We start from the raw sequence: 19598 nt of genomic DNA, 5'->3' as shown, positions 1-19598 counted from the left end.
ACTTATTTCCCCTTTAAATAATCAGCTCACGCTGTGTGTCTGAATGTTTTGACATCTCACTCCTGAGTTGTTTTGGCTTCAAGACAGATTAGCAGACCAGTGATTTGAAGAAAAGCACTATGACCCCAGTAAATAAGTTCAAGAAGTTTGATGAAATCTGTTTGATTACAGTCATTCTTCTCCACTGCCTCTTTGTTTTTATGAGTACCTCCTCAGATACTGTTAAATCAGAAGCTGCTGTATTTAGCAGCCATTCATCAACACAATGCTCTCTCCTACTGTTCACTGCCGCACACATTTCCTCTTTATCACAGCAAAATGTCATGAACTGAGCTCAGATTTCTCTTGGATAGGGTCTTTACTCACTCAACCAAAGGCTAACTAGCTAATTAGATCTCAGGCTACCTGCTGTGTTTGCCCTTGAGGAAGGCAGCACTTTAATACCAGAGAGTGAGTGCAGATTTTTTGGCAGCGAATGTGTGTTTGACTCTGTGCAAGTGTGTCCATGTGTACGTGAATGCCTTCCTGCATGGATGCATGTATAGATGCATGTACATGTGGTTGGGAGAATGTGTTTTTGTGCATGTCAGGGTAAGTGTTGTTTATTTCAAACAAATGGATGAAGTTTTTTTTCATGTGTTTCTGTTTAGAAATTTCTAAACTTGTGAACTTTTGATAATGCCTGACACAAATGTGACAGTAAAATATCTGACCAGTTGTGGCTTTCTGCTCTTTCTACTTTCCCATTTTGAATATGAGTCGCCTGAAGCTCCCTCATAAATGGTTTAATGTCTTGAAGTGGTGACTGCAAGTTTTTTTTATAATGTCCAATGATCAGCTTTGAAGGCTTTTTAAGGAACGGTCTTGGACTTTTATTTAACAGCTTCAACAGCTAATTTTTTGGGGGCTTCCGATAATGGGTATCCGGGCCAAGATTTCCTCTTCTGTGTGCCGGTCGTTGTTTACAGTCCGATTAGCAATCTCTGAACCCATCGCCTAAAAAAGCTAATAAAAAGCTAATCTCTAGGGTTCCGAGATTGATAAAAAAGCTAAATCGTCATCTGAAGGTAGCCGATGGGTTCTGAGATTGCATCTTAACCAAAGCATTCCACCTATTTTGCTCTCCCCACAGAGATGAGTGATTGGTCAATACTACTCGGTCTACAAACGGACTATAAATGGAAACCAAAATGCTTCCGATACCAAATTCTTGTCCCTTGCCTACAGTTTCTGCATTCATATGCAGATATCTGTTTATAGAGATTATGGGTGAATACACTTGAAGTTCCACTTTTGTAAATTTCAGTAAAGCAGCAACACTTTAGTAGACTATACTATTTTCACCACTGGATGAATATAATTGGTACAGAACTGAGCTGTATGCAGTATGTTACATGCACTTAGTGGCCACTTTATTAGGTACACCTGTAAAACCAAATGCCATCCAATACTACAGCTCGGCCATAAATTCTACTTTTAAGGTTAAATATATGTTTATTATTGAGGCTGTAGTTTGCAGGGGTGCTGAACTACACAAAATTATATTGAGCGGTGTTTCTAATGCTCTGATAATAAACATATTAACACCTTTCTGAAAGTTTTAACAAAAGCTGCTCATTACCATCTTCATAAATGTAGAATTTGTGGCAGATCTGTTGTATTGACTTGCATTACATTGTATAGGTGTACCTAATAAAGTGGCCAGGGAGTGTAAATGAATAGTAAGTGAGTTGCTTATTTGACTGATTGTGGTTGCTTTATTTTGTAACTGGGAGAGGACATGAAGGAATGAAGTGAAGAAAACCATAATGTGCATCATTCTATGAAATAGCTTATAAAACTTATAATATTCATCATATACATTGTAGTTATGGTTCTTTTACCTTTTTGTATGTGTTAATGGGCAATATTCAGTGTGGGTTAGCATATATACAAAACGTAGCCACATTTCTAATGTTTTTTGTGAACTTCCTTCAATCCACAAATGGAGCCAGTTTGGTAAAACATCATCTACCTACTATCGGGCTTCCCCCAGCCAACAAGTCGACGTGTCCTTGGGCAAGACACTGAACCCCAAATTGCTCCGAGGGCTGTGCCTTCGGTGTGTGTGTGTGTGAATGCTTAGTTAGTTTCTTTGAACTGATGAGCAGTTAGCATCTGCCATCAGTGTATGAATGTGTGTAAATGTGATATATAATGTGTAGCGCTTTCAGTAGTCAGAAGACTAGAAAGGCGCTATACAAGTACAATCCATTTACCATTACATAAAAACTCAATTATAACAAGAAATAATGAATAAGTTAATGTTTTTATGTAAATATAATTGTCTACAGGTTGAATTGGGTGTTGTCAGTTTACTGGTCATTATGATGTAATAAGATTCCGTTCTAGAATCCCACCATGATGAATGAGAGTTCACATTCTCTCTTCACTGAACAAACCTGTTGAGACTCTTGAGATGAACCAACAAACTGAGAAAAAGTTCTCATATCAAGAAAAAATCAAGATGAGTGACCAAGGCAAATCTTCACACAAGTCAAGCTCAGTGTTCAATGAGCTCCGTCTGGATGGAGACTTTTGCGATGCAGTCATCAAAGTCGAGGATGTGGAGTTTCAAATCCACAAGGTCATCCTCTGTAAATGCAGCCCGTACTTCCGGTGAGTTGGTTATCTGTTATAAGGAAGGAAGCTGATGAATTAATATCCTTCAACTGAGCAGAAAAACAAAACAATAGCAAATTAATGATCTTAGTCATGAGTTACAGTGATTCATGGAGCATTAAGAGAGGATATTAAAGACCAGATGGACACCCAAAAGAATATACAAAACATGTTTTAAAGGATAGTTCAAAAGTTAATTAATGGTGCAGGTTCCCTGTCTGTATGCACACAGTCAGTATAGTTTCAAATATCAGTTCAAATAAAGGTTTTTGCTGCCATTCAGTTGTGTACAACTAAAATGTGAACATGATGTGAAATATGGGAGTATTGTTCATTGATTGCAGATTGGTTTTTAAATTTAAGTTGGGTTTAAGATATAGTTTTAGGTAGATTTAGTTTAATTAGTTTGAGTATGAAGTGTGTTCAGAAAAGTGGCCAAATTAAATATGCTCAAAAAAGTCATTATGCACACTTGAAACAGTTAATTGTCCAACAATTCAGTACAGAGGAAATGAACAAGCTATTCACAGCTGTCAAAACCTGAAATTAATTGTGGATGTTGGTGAAACAGTTCCAGAAAGATCACAAAAGAAAAAAAAAAGAAAAAAAATCGCAATATCAAATATTTGTTCAAAAAAAGTTCATTTGGCAGTGATATTCTTACAGGAAGTTACACTCTGAATGATGTCCGGCTGTATTGTAACATTTTCTTCTATTACAAAATGGCAAATTATGTTGATTTCTTGTATATTTACTGTAAAAAAAAATAGTGTACTATAAACATTAGTATATTAGTATATACAATGAGTATGCAGTATGAAATAGACTATTCCAGGCTACTCTGGCTTTTAAAACCCTAAATGTACCCAGACTATTATAATATTTGTGCCTTAGGAGTGCCATTCAGTGCATTGGGTTCATCAGTGCTGTGGTTTAAAGCTACTGTTTATTTTCAATCCTCTGCTGTGTTTTCATCCCAACCCACAGAGCTCTCTTCAGACGCTGGTCAACCCCTGACAAAAAGGTATTTGACATACCCGGCCTGTCTCCTGACATAATGCAGCTCATCATTGAGTTTGCATACACCGGCTCTGTTTCTGTGACGAAGGACAATGTACAGGAGCTGCTGCTGGCAGCCGATCAGCTCAATGTAATGGACATTGTACAAACTTGCTGCGAGTTCCTGGGGGAGCAGCTCTGCCCGGAGAACTGCATCGGCATCTGGCAGTTCACCAACATCTGCTTCTCCTCCGAACTGCAGCGCAAGGCATACCGCTATATCATTGATCACTTTGAGGAGGTTGTGTCCTGTGAAGAGTTCCTGCAGCTCTCTGTGCAGGAACTCACTGACATCCTTGACAGAGACGACTTGAATGTGAGAAAGGAGAGTACTGTGTATGAGGCAATCCTTTACTGGATCGCCCATGTACCTGAAGAACGAAAAGGACACATCACTGTACTCTTGTCTAAGGTACGATAACTTTCTATCACTGCATTTAGTTTAGATTTACATCTTCAGCATTTGACTGATGGTGTTATCCTGACTGCAACAATAATAATAAGTCTGTAAGGCCACCTTAGTCAAATATAAGTCAATACCAAGACCAAGTCCAGCAGGTTTAAGGGTGATTTCACACCTGTAGTTCTATTAATTTGGTCCGGACCAATGACAAAACAATTGCCCTTTAGTTCTGGTCCGGTTCGTGTTCAGACTGACTTATTACAAACAAAGAGTCCTGTAAATGCTGGCAATTTAGTACTTTGAGTCAATCCCACATACATCGTCCAGGTACCATAAATACTCACTAGTGCACCAAATCTGTGGCTGAAATAGTCCTCAACAAATGCACTATTTGCTGCTACTTTAGTAATGTTTGTTTAAATCTACAGTGCCCTGCTGTTTTAGGAAATTATTTAAGACTTTTTAAAAAAAAAGGTATTAGGTAATATATTCATGGTCATGAATATATATATTCCTGACTTCAGTGGGAACAAATGGGCTCGGTGCCACAGTCAGGCTGGGAAGTACTAAGAGACAGACTAACATTGTTGGTTTTGAGTTTTGTAAGGAATTTGTTGACAATAACGAAAATTTAGAATATCACCATTCTTATGCTTTAATTATGAAATTTCAGTTTTGAATATGTAAGAGTTCGGTAGGCAGGATAAATGAATGAAACCAATATCAGTCTCAGTTAAAATAATTATAAAATGGCAACAGTCGGGACACCACAATTGTCAAGTACTACAGTCCATTAAGTTCAATTCAAAGATTCTGTCCTGTTTTCTCTGTGTAGGTCCGGCTGGCCTTGACGAGTGCCGAGTACATCAGGATCAATGTGATGTCCAATGAGCTGGTGGAGAACAACGCTGAGTGCTGGCCCATGTTCAAAGATGCCATACAAACCATATGTGACATGATTACAAACAAACCCTCTGTGTCTGGTCTCTATAACCCTCTCGCCCGTCCTCGCCTGCCTAATGCCATCCTGTTGGCTATTGGAGGATGGAGCGGTGGCGATCCAACTAACGGCATTGAGGCCTATGATGTCCGTGCTGACCGTTGGATAAATGTGACGAACACTCTGGAGCGCCCTCGTGCCTATCACGGCACTGCCTTCCTCAATGGGTATGTCTACTGTGTTGGTGGCTTTGACAGGGTGGAGCATTTCAACAGCGTGCGCCGGCTTGACTTGAGCACACACACCTGGCATGAGGCGGCACCAATGTACTGCCGCCGCTGCTATGTAAGTGTTACTGTGCTGAACGGATGCATCTATGCTCTGGGAGGTTATGACGGGCACACACGACTCAGCACTGCAGAGCGCTACAGGCCCGAGACTAACCAGTGGAGTCTCATTGCACCCATGCACGAGCAGAGGAGTGATGCCAGCTGCACAACACTCCACAACAAGGTGGGTGAAGTGGAAGAGCAGCTGGGAACAATTCAGAGTAACAGAGTAGTATGATAGTGACTGGAACATTGCTAATTTGATTTTCTACCTGTTTGAAACAAGACTTAGAGTCCCTTAAGGCTCCAAATCAAACTATTAGATAAAAGTCGAGGTTCACAATTAGTTTTTGACCTTTTGCAGTTGTGTTGAGGTAAGTGGAATAATTGGTCAGAGGGTAGTGTCAGACTAAATGTCTTTAGCAACGAGATCTGTGTTGCAGTATTACATACTGTAGTTCCTTTGTGTGAGGATGGTGTAAGCAGTCAACATGTTAAACATTTACACATGAACTATTTATTATATGTATAGCACTGGTTGTCATTTCTCTGTTGAGAAATAATACAAAGAACATAAACCTATAACTAGTTGATTTCATTTAATCAAATTTTAAAAGGTTTAAATATAGCTTGAACATTTAAAAATATTGTAACATTTAATAATCTCGTGTTATCAGCCGACACTTCAACTTATTGCGACAACATTGGCAGATAATATCAGCCGTCCAATTTCTTTTTCAGTTGGACTAATAGATTCTTCACTAGATGTTGGGTCTGAGCTGTAATTCATTAATTATCTTACAATGGTGTAGAAATATTTTTGTACTATTTGCATTAATACAGGAAACATAGTCACCAGTTGAGGCCAAGAAAAGTGCTAAATTACTTAAAGTGGTCATATTATGCTTTTTGGCTTTTCCCTTTCCTTTATTGTGTTATATATCTTTTTTGTGCATGTAAGGGAGTTACCCTCCTGAACTGCCTGAAAACAGCTTGATTGTAGTCTAGCCTTTACTTCCGTAACTTATCTACGTCACTATATAACACACGCCATAATGTACAAATTGAGCAGTTTCCACAAGTACACTTAAATATGAAATTAAAATAATGTTAGATACCATCCAGGCAGTCAATAAAGTTGTTACTGTGATGTAGAGACAGTGCACAGTTAAAACATTATGTATGAAAGATAAATTAGTTACAAATTAATAACTTACCACTCTTGAAACTCTGAAACGTCTTGCTCCAGTCTCGGTTGTGAAGCTAGTTCGGGTTGTTGGAACATGTATGGCTGAACTGAAGCCATAGTTACCCTGAAGCAGCTTTGTTTTGGATCACACTACCTTGCTCGTGAAGACCCGCCCTACTGTGCTTCTGATTGGCTAGTAGTCCTTCCCTAGGTACTGCATAAGTGCAACTCCCAACAAAGATCAAAAAGAAGTGAGATGCCTCACTCGGTAGCTAAAACGGAGCGTTCAAGACATGAAAAGAGGTGCTGCAGCAATGTGCAGTATGAGTAAAAATACGGTGTTTCTTGAAAATTAAACCATGTAAGCCTATTCTGGTACAACCCCAAAATAAAATTATGAACCTGAAAATGAGCATAATATGACCACTTTAATGGCCCTCCTCCCCAGGTTTACATTTGTGGTGGTTTCAACGGGAACGAGTGCCTGCAAACATGTGAATATTACAGCCCAGAGACCAACCAGTGGACAATGATCACCCCCATGAACAGCAGGCGCAGTGGAATTGGCGTCATTGCATATGCAGAACATGTCTATGCAGTAAGTACATTAAACACTGCTGACACTCACATAACACATAGTGTGAAGTTTGGGAACTTATTCCCAACGTATTAATTATCAGATTTGTATTCTGACCACAGCCACAGGAAAAAAAACATCTTACACATTTTAATCGATTCATTTAATTAATTAGTGATGTAACTGTTATTTTTCATTCAGTGGTACAAATGTAGAGATCTTTTGTTACAAACTCTGCGGAAGAATAACCAACCCTGGACCCTCTAATTCCCCATTCAATACGCAGAAAATGTACATATTCACATTACTCCAACTGCCTTCTACTACTACTTTATATGTAGTGAATAACTCAGAGACACATTGAGAGTATGTGTTCTTTCTTGCAAATGTTGAGAAACTCTTTAAACTCTTGGCCCTTTAATTACTTTTCCTCTCATAGGTTGGTGGCTTTGATGGCAACGCCCGTCTGCGCAGCACTGAGTCCTACAACCCCCGGACCAACACCTGGCACACAGTGTCCTCCATGTTGACTCCACGCAGCAACTTCGGCATTGAAGTCATCGATGATCAGCTGTTTGTTGTCGGGGGCTTCAACGGCTTCACCACTTCCTATAACGTTGAGTACTACGACGCAACTACTGATGAGTGGTCTGAGGCCTGTGACATGGAGATTTTCCGCAGTGCCCTGAGCTGCTGTGTGGTGTCCGGGATCCCCAACATGGCCAAGTACGCTGTCCCTCGTGATTCCCTGGAGGATGAGTCTGTGGAGTCAGGAGACTCTGTCTAACACTCCTGAACTGTTTTCAGCACAGTCCTGCCCTGTGCCACCATCCACCCTGGCAAGACTTTAAAATGAAATAAATTTCCTTCTGCATCAAACTGCTGTTACTCCAGAAATTCCTTTAACTTTTAAGTTTGTGTGAGAACTGGTAAGTTTTATGCTATGTGAGAAGACACAGGGTTTGATCCAGAGTGCGCCATCGCAACAATAACCCCTAGATAAGATCAAATGTCCCACACCCTTCCTGCACCCAATTGTACCCCATAAAATCAAAGACAGAACCAATTCTGTTTGTAGGTTTCTTGTTTTTAGATTTTTTAAGCTATAACACTATTTATTTTGTGAGGTAAATGAAACTGTTGGCTGTTATCTGGTAAATGTGTACGCAAGCCTGTCTGTTTGTCTGCCCTGCCTAAGATGTAGTGCAAATGCCACTACAGTTTTTGTCATTTTGATATTTAAAAAGTTAGCAAGGATTACGTGTTTGAGTGATGAGTCTGATGGTCAGTAAAGAAAATGTAACAGTAGCTGCCTGTGCACGTCATTTTCAAGCCCCATACATTGTAGCTAGTACTTTTCTCACTCAATTTTTCACCTCTATGATTTTAGCATTTCTAAAAAAATATAAATTCTTTGGTGTTATCGAAAACTAAATTTTTGTTATATCAAATATCGGTTTTCATATAATTCTAATATTCTTTTGTAGCACTCACCAGGTGTTCAGCTTTCACAGTATTATTTATTGTCCCCCTTGGATGGAGCAGTGGCACCCTAAAGTACTAATGGGCCTAATTTGAACTCTTCCCAGACAATTCTGGCTCCAACACTGAGACATATGCATAATATTGCATCAGTGACTGACACAGAGAGTAAAAGAAATAGGGAGGGAGAGCCCTGCAGAGGGAAACATGGACAGAAAAATTACAGAGAGATTCAGTCAGAGTACAAGTTGGTGCCGTTACATGACTTTCTGGCTGATGTCAAGGACTGGATGTTCCACAATCTCCTCCGACTAAATTTGGACAAAACTGGGATTATTCAGGGGGAAGAAAAGCTTGAATGACTTCAGTCTGTCCTTCTCTTTTTTGCCGCATGCACCCACCCCCCTCTCTTAATCTCTCTCTTTCCCTCCTCTCTACTCTCTCTTTTTGTCTTTCCCTTCATCTCTCAGACAAAGCATTGGTTGCTCGTTTTTGGGCAGAGTCACCTTGAGGCAAAGAGTGCTGTGAGTTTTCTTTGTGTTTGGGTACATCCGCATAGGAATATATAGTAGGAATGTGGACATTGTGGACATATCTATAAATTTGTTTTTATATCAGGAGAGGGGAATAAACAGGTTTCCACTTCATTCACTTAAAGGAGAGCAAAGGGGAGAGCCAAGGAGAGCAGTACAGGCGTTGCCCTCGTAGTGTCGTCATGACTCGGCAGTATCCACCCTGACGAGCCTCACAGGCAAAGCAGAGGGACGGCAGAGACACAGACTTTAAAATGTTTATCAGGTTTAATGCTTGAATGTCTTTCTCGAGGAACAGAGCAAAAAGTATGAAATGTGGAATTTAACATATATCAATAGATAAGCTCTCACTCTTTGTCTGTCTGTTTGTCGACTCATCTCCTTCTTCCCGGCACCATATCCCTCATTTCTCCAGTTTAATATCTTTGTGTGTTTTGTGTGTTGGTGTTTGTGCCTCAGATATAGAAACTAACATTTCTTTGTTTATCTCTCTATTGTAGTAATGGCTTTTTTGGCTTTTACTCTTTTGCACACTCTGTTGTGGGAAAGTTAATTTTTTTTTCAATCACAGTTTCAATTTCAATTTACTTTTTTGGCATACCATTTCTAAAGGCATTTGTGTGAAAGCCTATAAAACATTGTCAATGGATGTACAATAGTCTAAAATGGGCTATGCTGGAACAACCCTTTTGCGAATAATAATGTCAATATTGGATGATTCTGAAAAATCCTGGATTACAATGACAATGTAATCTATAGTATGTCGCTGTGATTGTGGTTAAAAAGGCAGATATCAATTGCAGGTCGGTGACGGGTCACAAAAACTAATTGTATACCAGTGGATATAAATGGTCAGCTCTGTGACATGCAGTGTTGTGCAAATTCACACTTCACAAAGGTGGCTCAAAGTTCAGTTCACACAGATTAAAATTAACTAGTTCACGTTCATAGTTCACAATTTGAATTTTGGACTAAGTTCACAGTACCAAATGAATTAGTTCATGTTCATTTTTGACACTTTTTTTCTTTAGAAAATGCTGTGAGTTTGACTTGAGTGGAGGGACTTTGTGACTGTTGGCTCGTGGTCTTACCCATTAATGATTTCTTGTGATCATCATTCACCCGCAGATATTTCCCAAGATTGGTCGGATGATTCAGCGCGATGTGTTGTTTCAAAAATCTGTGACCCATCAGATTCTCTAAACCCAAAACACCTGCATGCTGGCTGCCATAAAACAGTGTGTGAGCGTTGTTAACTCTCATAGAAGTGACTGCCGCTCACGTTCACGTTCATTAGTTGCAAACGGATACGTTCAGTTCACCGTTGATGAACATGAGCACATTCATTCATTCAGGCACAACATCGGTGACATGAGTGTCTCTGACTGAACTATGGTTAGGGCTAAAATACTGTAAACTTGTAAAATTTGCGAAGCATTAACAGACCACAGTACATGTCTGAGGAGGAGGAGCTAATGTGTGCATACGGGTGTCCCCAGAAGATAAGACGAGCAGTCTTATACAAATACAGGCCGACAATCCAAACTGTTACACCGCCCACACACAAACACACACACACACTTTGGGAAGAAGCCCTGACATGCACAAAGCACAGAGGTTTTTAAAAAATTATTAGCTAAAGTTGCCTGGCTGATGGTCGATGTTCTAAAAGCCCTGTGCAATACAACTTTAATAGCACTGGCAACAGGGTACACACACACACACACAGAGCCATTTTCTCCTGACTTATTTGCAATGTCTGGTTTCTCTGTCTCCTCCACTTTCTGTCTCTGTTTCTCCTTCATTTGTCTGCCTGCTCTGTAGCCGAGGGCTAAAATACAGCTTCTCGCTCATAAAACCAGTGAAAAACACACAGCTAGTTATTGTTCTGTGTGAGCAACTGTCTGCGAACTGACAAACAACACAGAATTAGTGCTTCACTGATACAGTTAGATCATGACATCAACAGTGTGGCGCCTGTGTGTGTATTTATGCATTTAAGTAGATGTATGTTTGAGAGTGTGTTCTGTTAATATTAAACCAAACATATTGTACTATACTTGTTTTAGCATGTATCATGTGTAAATGTGTATGTATGTGAGGTAAAAAGAGGGAGTATGTGTGTGTGTGTGTGTGTGTGTGCAGCACCTGAGGGCTTTGTTCTGTACTAGTGCAATAAAAGACACATTAGAGAAAGGGAGAGATTACAGAAAAAAAAAACATGATCGCCCATTTTCTCTCTCGCAGAAAACCCCCCCAATAAATCTGTGTGGGTGTGAGAAGCAACAGAGCAGAGTTTCACATGATGCATCTGCCTGGAAATCCTGCAAATGCAACGATTTACAGCAACATGCTTTTTTTAAGGAATTTGACATCCAGTTTCTTGTAACATACTGAGGCAAAAAAATTATAAATATTTTCCAGGCTCAAGTATAACAAACTGGCTGTGACACGCTGTCGGCCGCATCATAAAAGAAAAATATATATCAGAGCAAGTCTGGAGAGAAGAATCTGGAGGATGAAGAAAGAGAGAAGAAGAGGACGGTAGCTTAAAGATAAGGAGGGAGTACATAGTGGAGGAGAGAAAGAGAGGGTTAGTGGTGTGTGTATGTATTGAGTAGAGGGTGGAATCAATTTCCCCTGTCATGCCTAACACCTATCTAAACCATACAGTGTGTGTGAGGCAGGTGTGTGTGTGTTCGTGTGTTTTAGAGGGGATGAACAGACATTAGCTTGCCAATTGGAAAGGATTCAATTTATACCCAATCTATCCTCTTCCTCCTCTCTCTCTCTCTCTCTCTCTCTCTCTCTCTCTCTCTCTCTCACACACACACACACACACACACACACACTATAAGACAGCTCTTACACTCCCTCTTGACCTCTGTATGACCTCTGGCTGTTTCCTCTTACCTGTGTGTCATATGACATCAGACTAAAAGATGCTGCTCTGCTCGTTAGCTCACAGTTACTGTCCTGTTCACCAGCCAACAGCTACATTGGAGGATAAGCTATTTCCCCACAAGTGCTTTGTGAAGTATTACAGTCCGAGCTGAGACGATTACTGAGGAGTTTCCCAATAAAGTCAGACTGAGGATGAACATCACAGGCAGGCGAACAGAGATGGTCCTTGGAGAAGAATTCTGGTTTATTACAACTTATTTTTATGGTTTTGACCATCATTTCCTGTTAATAATAATATCATTGTGCTTACCAGTTGTTGGGATCTGGGAACATGGCAACATCACTATAAAGAAGTCAGACATGACAAGAAACTCGAGCAGTCAGATTATTAGACAGGTTTTAAAGAAACCTACAGGTTAGACAAACTTATTTAGAGGAGAAAACAAGGGCAGATAGTCAAATTTGTACCCAAAGTATCTGTTGTAACCATCCATCACATTACAATAGATTTATTACGAAAACTGGATACTGGCTGCCCAGTCATTTCCAATGAAAATTGTTCTTTTTTACTGGTTTGCTTGTGTTGTCCAGCCCACTGCACATGTGCATTAGTGTCTTTTACTTTGAACCTGTCAGCTCGTTCCATAGACTTTACATTGCGATGACGTCACACACATAAATCTATAGGTTTCATAGGCTTTTGGACAGTCTTACAAATATTAAACCTTCGTGGTTTAAAAATAAATGATACAAAGAGTAATGATTGGTTTTTTGAGGTTCAAGGTGTTGACAGTCATACAGGCTGCAGGGGATTCTTTAGTTGCAATACTGGGTTTGGTCACTGGGAAAATTGGAAGCAAGGCTGACTCGGCACGTTGTACAATAAATACATCCATGTAGACATCAGACTTAGACCTACTGACTTGCTGTAGTTGTCACCTCACACAAGGTTTTCTTGCAGAATGAGGAATTAATCTAACATGTTCGACTCTGGAACTTTTCTGTTTAACCTCAAAATAAAGTGGTTTAGACTATTGGCTTGTTTCTGTCTAATCGTTTGACTGCTCATTTCTTCTTCTATTACTGCTACTTCTGTCTACTCTGGACATACGACACCTATTGCACGTCCGTCTGTTAAGGGGAGGAATCCCTCCTTTGTTGCTCCCTGAAGTTTCTCCCTTTCCCCCCATTTTTCATCAAAGTGAGGGTCTAAGAACAGAGGGTGTCATGTGATGTCAAAACTTTATTGTGTGATATGTTATGTCTGCCTATATGTTGTGCTGCTGTGTAGTGAGCATTTTTTTCCCATGCTGTACTCAAAACAAATTCCACCGACTCTTGTCATGTGGCTATTAAAGTGAACTGACCTGTGAAGCCCACTGAGACTGTGATTTTGGGCTATATAAATAAAATTGACTTGACTTGACTTAACTTATTTTGCTCCGTTGTAGCAATCTCACCATGTTCCCAGATCTCAACAGTTACTTTGGTTAGTACAATGTTGTAACCAACAGAACTGATGGCCCAGTCTATGAAAAATAAGACTCAAATTAAAATAACCAAATTGTCCTTTCACAATACGTTAATATTACTCAACTTTAGAGACAAATGATCTTGCAAAGCTGCCCTACTGTGGTGTTAGGGTTGTACGTACACTGTTTGCCTGGTAGGAGAGGTGACTGCAGGATTTCCTCTTCCTTCACCCCTCAGCAGACTTGTACACAGGGAAAGATTCCTCTATTCAGGCCGTCTGTGCAACAGCCTCCCCTGACAACCCTGGAGGTCAAACCACTGTCACTCACAGTGATATGGAGAGAAAGACAGAGAGAGAGAGAGCAAAGTGAATATACAGAGGAGAGATAAGTAGAGGAAGAGGGAGAGTGAAAAGAAAGGGCACACAAGAAGGGAAGTGGTAGGAGAAGAGATGAGAATCCAAATGAATCTTCTTCACCCAATGGACAGCCTGTCAAGCTGTGTGTGTGTGTGTGTGTGTGTGTGTGTGTGTGTGTGTGTGTGTGTGTGTGTGTGTGTGTGTGTGTGAGTGAGTGTGTGTCTGTCTTACCTACTAATTGAAATGCGATGAGGTGTGAAACAGCCCTTTAAAAGACCTATCAGCGTGTGTGAAGCTAAATGTGTGTTTGGGGGGTTATATGTGCGTGTGTGTGCAATGCATATCAACTCCCTTCTGACCATAGATACAATAAAGTGTGTGTGAGTGTGTGTGAGTGCCATACTCAAGTAGGGATGGACCAGCTTGCATTCAACATGTTTGTTGCAATTAAATTCATGCATGAGGGTGATTTGAGCATAAGGACACCATGCAATATAAACAAGTGTGTGTTTGTGTGTGTGCAACAAAATATGTATCACACACAAGTGAATTTGCATGTTTGTCCACATGCACACAATAATAAAGCGCGAAAGCTTGGCACTCCTGTGGATGTCTCTGTGTGTGTGTGGGTGTGTGTGTGTGTGTGAATGTGAATCTGTGATGGTGTATAATTTAATTTTGCTGTCTCAGCCTCTTGTTAAGGAGCCATTTAGAGCTCAGGTTGAGTTTCTCCTGACACTTCTTTCCTCCTCACTGCCTCTCTGGCTTCCACCATCTTTCCTCCATCTCTTTCTCATTATCGCTGTCTCTTTTCTCTGTTTGTCTTCTCTCCCCCTCTCCTCCTCTATTCTCTCTTTCCCTCCTCTCAGTATTTGGTTACTGCACTACACAACATTTTACCAGTTAATCAGTGGGTTGCTTTGTTGGTAATAGTAAAATGTTTAAGTTGGAAATGGACACAAGCTCACCCATGAAACACACTGATCTTCTGGCTAAATTATGCAGTATATTAAATATGGTAGAAATATCACAAGTGAGTGCAGGTTTTGATTATGCAGCCTGTACGAGTTTTTTACTTAACAGTGGGAATATTTTGGTTAATTACTAAAGCTTTTTTTTCCATGGTAATTGATGATATTCAGTTGCAGCACAGTCCTCTAGGAGCATGTACTGTACGTGTGTTTATGTGTGTGTGTTTGTGTGCTATTGCTATAACAAACACTAACATCTATCTAAATGTGTGTTTGGTGTGTGTGAACGTGTCTGCATTGCTTAAAATGCAATTTAATCTGTGTGTTTTTGAGTATGTCCATTCTCACCAATGTACAGCCTTTGTGCTGCAGATGTTTGCATATAGATGTTCATGTGTGTGTGTGTGTGTGTGTGTGTGTGTGTGTGTGTGTGTGTGTGTATTAGAAGCCCTCTATATGTTCCCTATCAGATTGGTGAACCATGATATTACACTCTAAGCTCATATACATATTCATCCATTTGCACACACACATAAACTGAAAGTCACTTGCCCTCTAAGGCCCTATTAAAACTACACTGTGATATTATCAGGCATAAATATCCATATTTTTAAAAATAAAATGTACGTGCACATTTTTTTTAGAGAGGTAAACATGTCCCAGGGCTGGAAGGTGTTACAGCAGTTGTGCCTGCACAAATTGCAACCAACTCAACTGAAAGACGTTTTTATCTCTGCACTTTTAATCAAATAATTATCAAAGGTTATACCCTGAAATCTTAAATTATGTGCATACATACCTGCAGTCATATCATTCTTCTGTCAAAATAGTTGCAACAAATTAAATGTGATACTGAAAATAGCCTCTGTATAATGATGCTTACGCAGGATTCAAGAAGCGTAAACATTGGTTTGAAAAGAGCAGGGACATACAAATGACAATGGGTAGGACTTATTTGTAGCCAACCTAAAAACAAAACTTCCAGAATGACACATATAAGCATTTTCTGATCTGATGCCCCCATTTGCAGGACGACATCATTTGTCAGTGCCGTCCAAAACTGTTAAAATCACTGTTGATCTGATACCACTATATTTAAGGTTTGGTTAGGTTTAGGCACAGGAAAGGGTTAGGGTTAAGGTCTAGGTAGGAAACGGGAAACTCAGACATTTTGTTGATCCATCCATCCACCCTAACCCCTTCCCTCTGTGGCTCTATAATAACATCACCCAACCTCCTCCTTTGCTCCTGATGGACAAGGGTCATTCCTACGGCCACTAAAAGGCTTTGTTACTTGAACATCAACATATGTTGTTTTGGGGGCATTTGCTGAAAAAACTGTTGCTGTTGTTTTTCTTGAGAGTACAGTCTCAAAGTTTCTGGGTTTTTACAGCATCTCTGTATATCAATTTTTTGACAAGATTTTCTCCAAACCTCTGTGAGTCTGACAAGATCAAGGGCCAGATTTGTAAGATTACTGAAAATGTAATGTGACTCTTACTACAAATTACTTTTAGACTCCAGTGAACTGTGAAAGAGTTTTACAAGCCACATAATCTAATCCACAGGATCCACTGGGAAATCCTCATTTGTTAAAGAAGATGGAAAATACAACAGTTTTAATTAAGATTCCAAGGTATCCCCATGAACTGTACTCAAGCATCCGCTCCCATTATGGCAGACTGGACAGATCATGAAGGATGTGCCCTTTTCCCATTCCTTTACAGCTCAGCATGTGATATCAGATATGAATAAATATGAAACAAATCACCTAAGAGCATCTGAAACCCATTTCACTGTAGAATGAGCTTTCAGTTTTTAACCACAGGGGATCTTGCAGGTGTGAAGGCACATCTTAGTCAGTGATAGTAAAATCAAAAATTGCTTTGGGACAAGATACTGACTCGTAAAAGTGAAGGGAAGAATATTTTCCAGACACAAAATGAAGCAATGATTTATCTTGAAAATAGCTCATGTTCAGTTTTGTCATCTTATTTTCAAAAGCAAAACTCTTCTCAGTCCACATTATTTGCTATAACAGTTCAGAAATATAGTGTAGGGCTGTCTTATCAGTAATGGCGCTCACTGTGTAGGTTTGAGTTTCACAGCCCTTCTGCTTTATGAATGATTTAAGATGAAAACTACATAGGGACTGTGTCTAAACTATTTAAAACCCTTCACCTGCTGAAGGCTACAAGGTCAGACATCATGGGAAACATGAATTAGCATATTTAAATGCTTTGGAGCAATAAATAAAATATTCTCTATATGTGGCTGTTTTCATTTTTCTGTCTGTTTCACAGTCTTTGCCTTTCTTTGATCTCTCTTATGCATACAGATAAAGTCCTTTTTTTAGAATTACTTGTAATTTTGTTTGTTTATTAGGTTTCTTATGAGTTATTGTGTCACAGCAGCTTCCTGTTGTCCAGGAATTTAACAATTTGTGAAATCAGGTCAATTGATGACATTTTAAGACGATACAATACAGAACACTTACAATAATGTTAGAATTCACCTTACATTGGTATGGCATTTAACATCACACTCGTTCATTCATTCATCCTTTATTTATAAAGGGCCGTCATTGTTAACATGTTAACAAGACCACTAAAACACTGGACTCATACTGCAGCTGTGAGTTGGATGAAATTTGTTCAACATTTGGGAAATATAAAATGCTCTTCTCCAATGTGTCTTGTAAAATAGCTGTGTTTATAGGATAAATATATGAGATCATAATATGATATTTCTAATAACATGACTATGAGTCTACAGCCATGCTAGCAGCTCAGTAAGACTGCACAGTGGTGTTTTGAGCTAAATGCTAACATCAGCATTCTAACATGCTCACAGTGACAATGCTAACATGCTGTTCAGAAGGTATAATGTTTACCATGTTCACCATCTTAGTTTAGCATGTTAGCATGCTAACATTTGCTAATTTGCACTAAACACAAAGTACAGTTATGGGTGAGGGGAATGCCATTAGCTTTGTAGGTATTTGTAGGTATTAGACAAATTAATATTTAGACCTGATGATGGCACTAGAGGAAAAAGTTAGGAGATCACCAAAATGATTACAATTTATCGTGAGGAGGACATAAATATCTGTGCCAGATTTCATGGCCATCAGTCTGGTAGTTGTTGAGATATTTCATTCAAAACTATAAATGTCCACCTGCTGGTGGTGCTAGAGGAAAAGTCAGGGGATCATTAAAGTCCGTAGGATTCATCCACAGGGGAACATGAATGTCTGTGCAAGATTTCATGGCAATCCATCCTATAGTTGTTGAGATGGGCCATAGACACTGCTATCCCTGGAGCCACGCCACTAGCAAAATATTTTTTACAAATACAGTGATATTTGATTCAGACACGTTCAAGCATAACAACGTATCCATTCAACCACTGATGTCAAGACAATTTAAAGATGTAGTGAAACCTCAGCTGTAAATATCAACAAGTACTGGTTGCATAGGAACAACTCTGTGTTCACAACATTTATTTTTTTAATATATTTCATCTTCGATTAAAGCAAACTGTGATGCTCCATCTCTTGCAGCGGATCCATACTGGTTCAGACTGGGGTAATGTATTGTAGAGTATAACACAGTAAGTAAAATAATGCTAGTATGGATTTCATAGATGTTTGTACAAAATACACACACACATTGACAGTAGCTATTATAGCTAGGAAGCCTTTTTTTCAGGTCCAGTGAATGTTAGAATTAATATCATTAGTGGACCAAAGGCAATATAAGAAAATCAATAGTTTTAGTAGCAACAGGAGAAAATCAATTACCTTTTAATAGAAGGTCATTTGTCTTTAGAGGTAAAGTACTGGCAGATGGTAGCCAATATCAGTCAATGAGATCCTCCATGTGGCCAATAGTGATCTAAGTTATTGTGTTATAGAGACTCTCTCTAATACAAATCATTGGAATTCAGTGAGAGTCATGCTAGATTTACCCTGGAGCTAAAGCTAATGTGGTGTTGGTAAACTGTCAAGCCTATAATGAATGGATTTAACACTTACAAATAAATATCTGACAAAAGATGATAGGATTTAAATCTAATGCATGCTAAAATGCTAAACTAAGACAGTCAACATGGTAAAAAAATATACTTGCTAAACATCAGAATGTTAGCATGCTGATATTAGCATTTAGCTCAAAGTACAGCATCACAGAGCAGCTAACATGGCTTTAGACTCTTCGTTTTGTTTACAACAGCAGCATAGACTGAAAAAACAGATCAGAAGTTTAAAACCACCAGATGATATTAATACAAAGGCTTTGAAAAATTGGAAATCACAAAACCAACCTGTGCTGCACTTCCACAACCTTAGTTTTCATACAGACACACAAACATCACATGCAAAAACACACACAATCACATTCACGTACCTTTGAAGAAACAAATGTTGTGTCTCATATGAACATGCAGCAACAGCGTGTGTGGCAGAAAACACAGGGAATGTGGGGTTCACAAGTGGCTTTAAACCAAAATATCCTGGTTTTTCATATTGTAGCCTATTTGAAAAATGTTGACTCTTAGCCAAATTTAGTTTGGGAAAACAAGCTGTTCGTTCTAAAGAAATTACAATAAATCAAGACAAACTACACCTGGGAATGGCTGCAGTCTCCAGTGTCTTACTCCTTTTTTTCTTTTATACAATCTAATTGATTGCAACCACACTTGTACTTCAAGAAAACATGC

General features: G+C 39.3%; 1 protein-coding gene across 1 annotated transcript; it reads left to right on the top strand.

The window, feature by feature from the left end:
- The first annotated feature begins 2355 nt into the window (after window positions 1-2355).
- Window positions 2356-8037, top strand: LOC122864935 (kelch-like protein 10). The gene is made up of 5 exons (XM_044172733.1): window positions 2356-2658; window positions 3649-4132; window positions 4959-5576; window positions 7030-7179; window positions 7598-8037. The coding sequence occupies exons 1-5, from the start codon at window positions 2408-2410 to the stop codon at window positions 7943-7945; spliced, it is 1851 nt and encodes a 616-aa protein (XP_044028668.1). The 5' UTR covers window positions 2356-2407; the 3' UTR covers window positions 7946-8037.
- The last annotated feature ends 11561 nt before the right edge of the window (window positions 8038-19598 follow it).

This window comes from Siniperca chuatsi, linkage group LG17 (assembly GCF_020085105.1).
Source record: "Siniperca chuatsi isolate FFG_IHB_CAS linkage group LG17, ASM2008510v1, whole genome shotgun sequence".
Lineage (NCBI taxonomy): Eukaryota > Metazoa > Chordata > Actinopteri > Centrarchiformes > Sinipercidae > Siniperca > Siniperca chuatsi.
The sequence above is the reverse complement of the archived record's forward strand: the minus strand, read 5'-3'. Positions and strand labels throughout refer to the sequence as shown.

What these genes read in the sequence shown, in the direction of transcription:
- LOC122864935 (XM_044172733.1), top strand. Translation starts at nt 2,408, where the DNA reads ATGAGAGTTCACATTCTCTCTTCACTGAACAAACCTGTTGAGACTCTT. An exon ending in TCACTGTACTCTTGTCTAAG is followed by an intron (nt 4,133 to 4,958) that starts GTACGATAACTT and finishes TTCTCTGTGTAG; the next exon opens with GTCCGGCTGGCCTTGACGAG. An exon ending in ATGCAGAACATGTCTATGCA is followed by an intron (nt 7,180 to 7,597) that starts GTAAGTACATTA and finishes TTCCTCTCATAG; the next exon opens with GTTGGTGGCTTTGATGGCAA.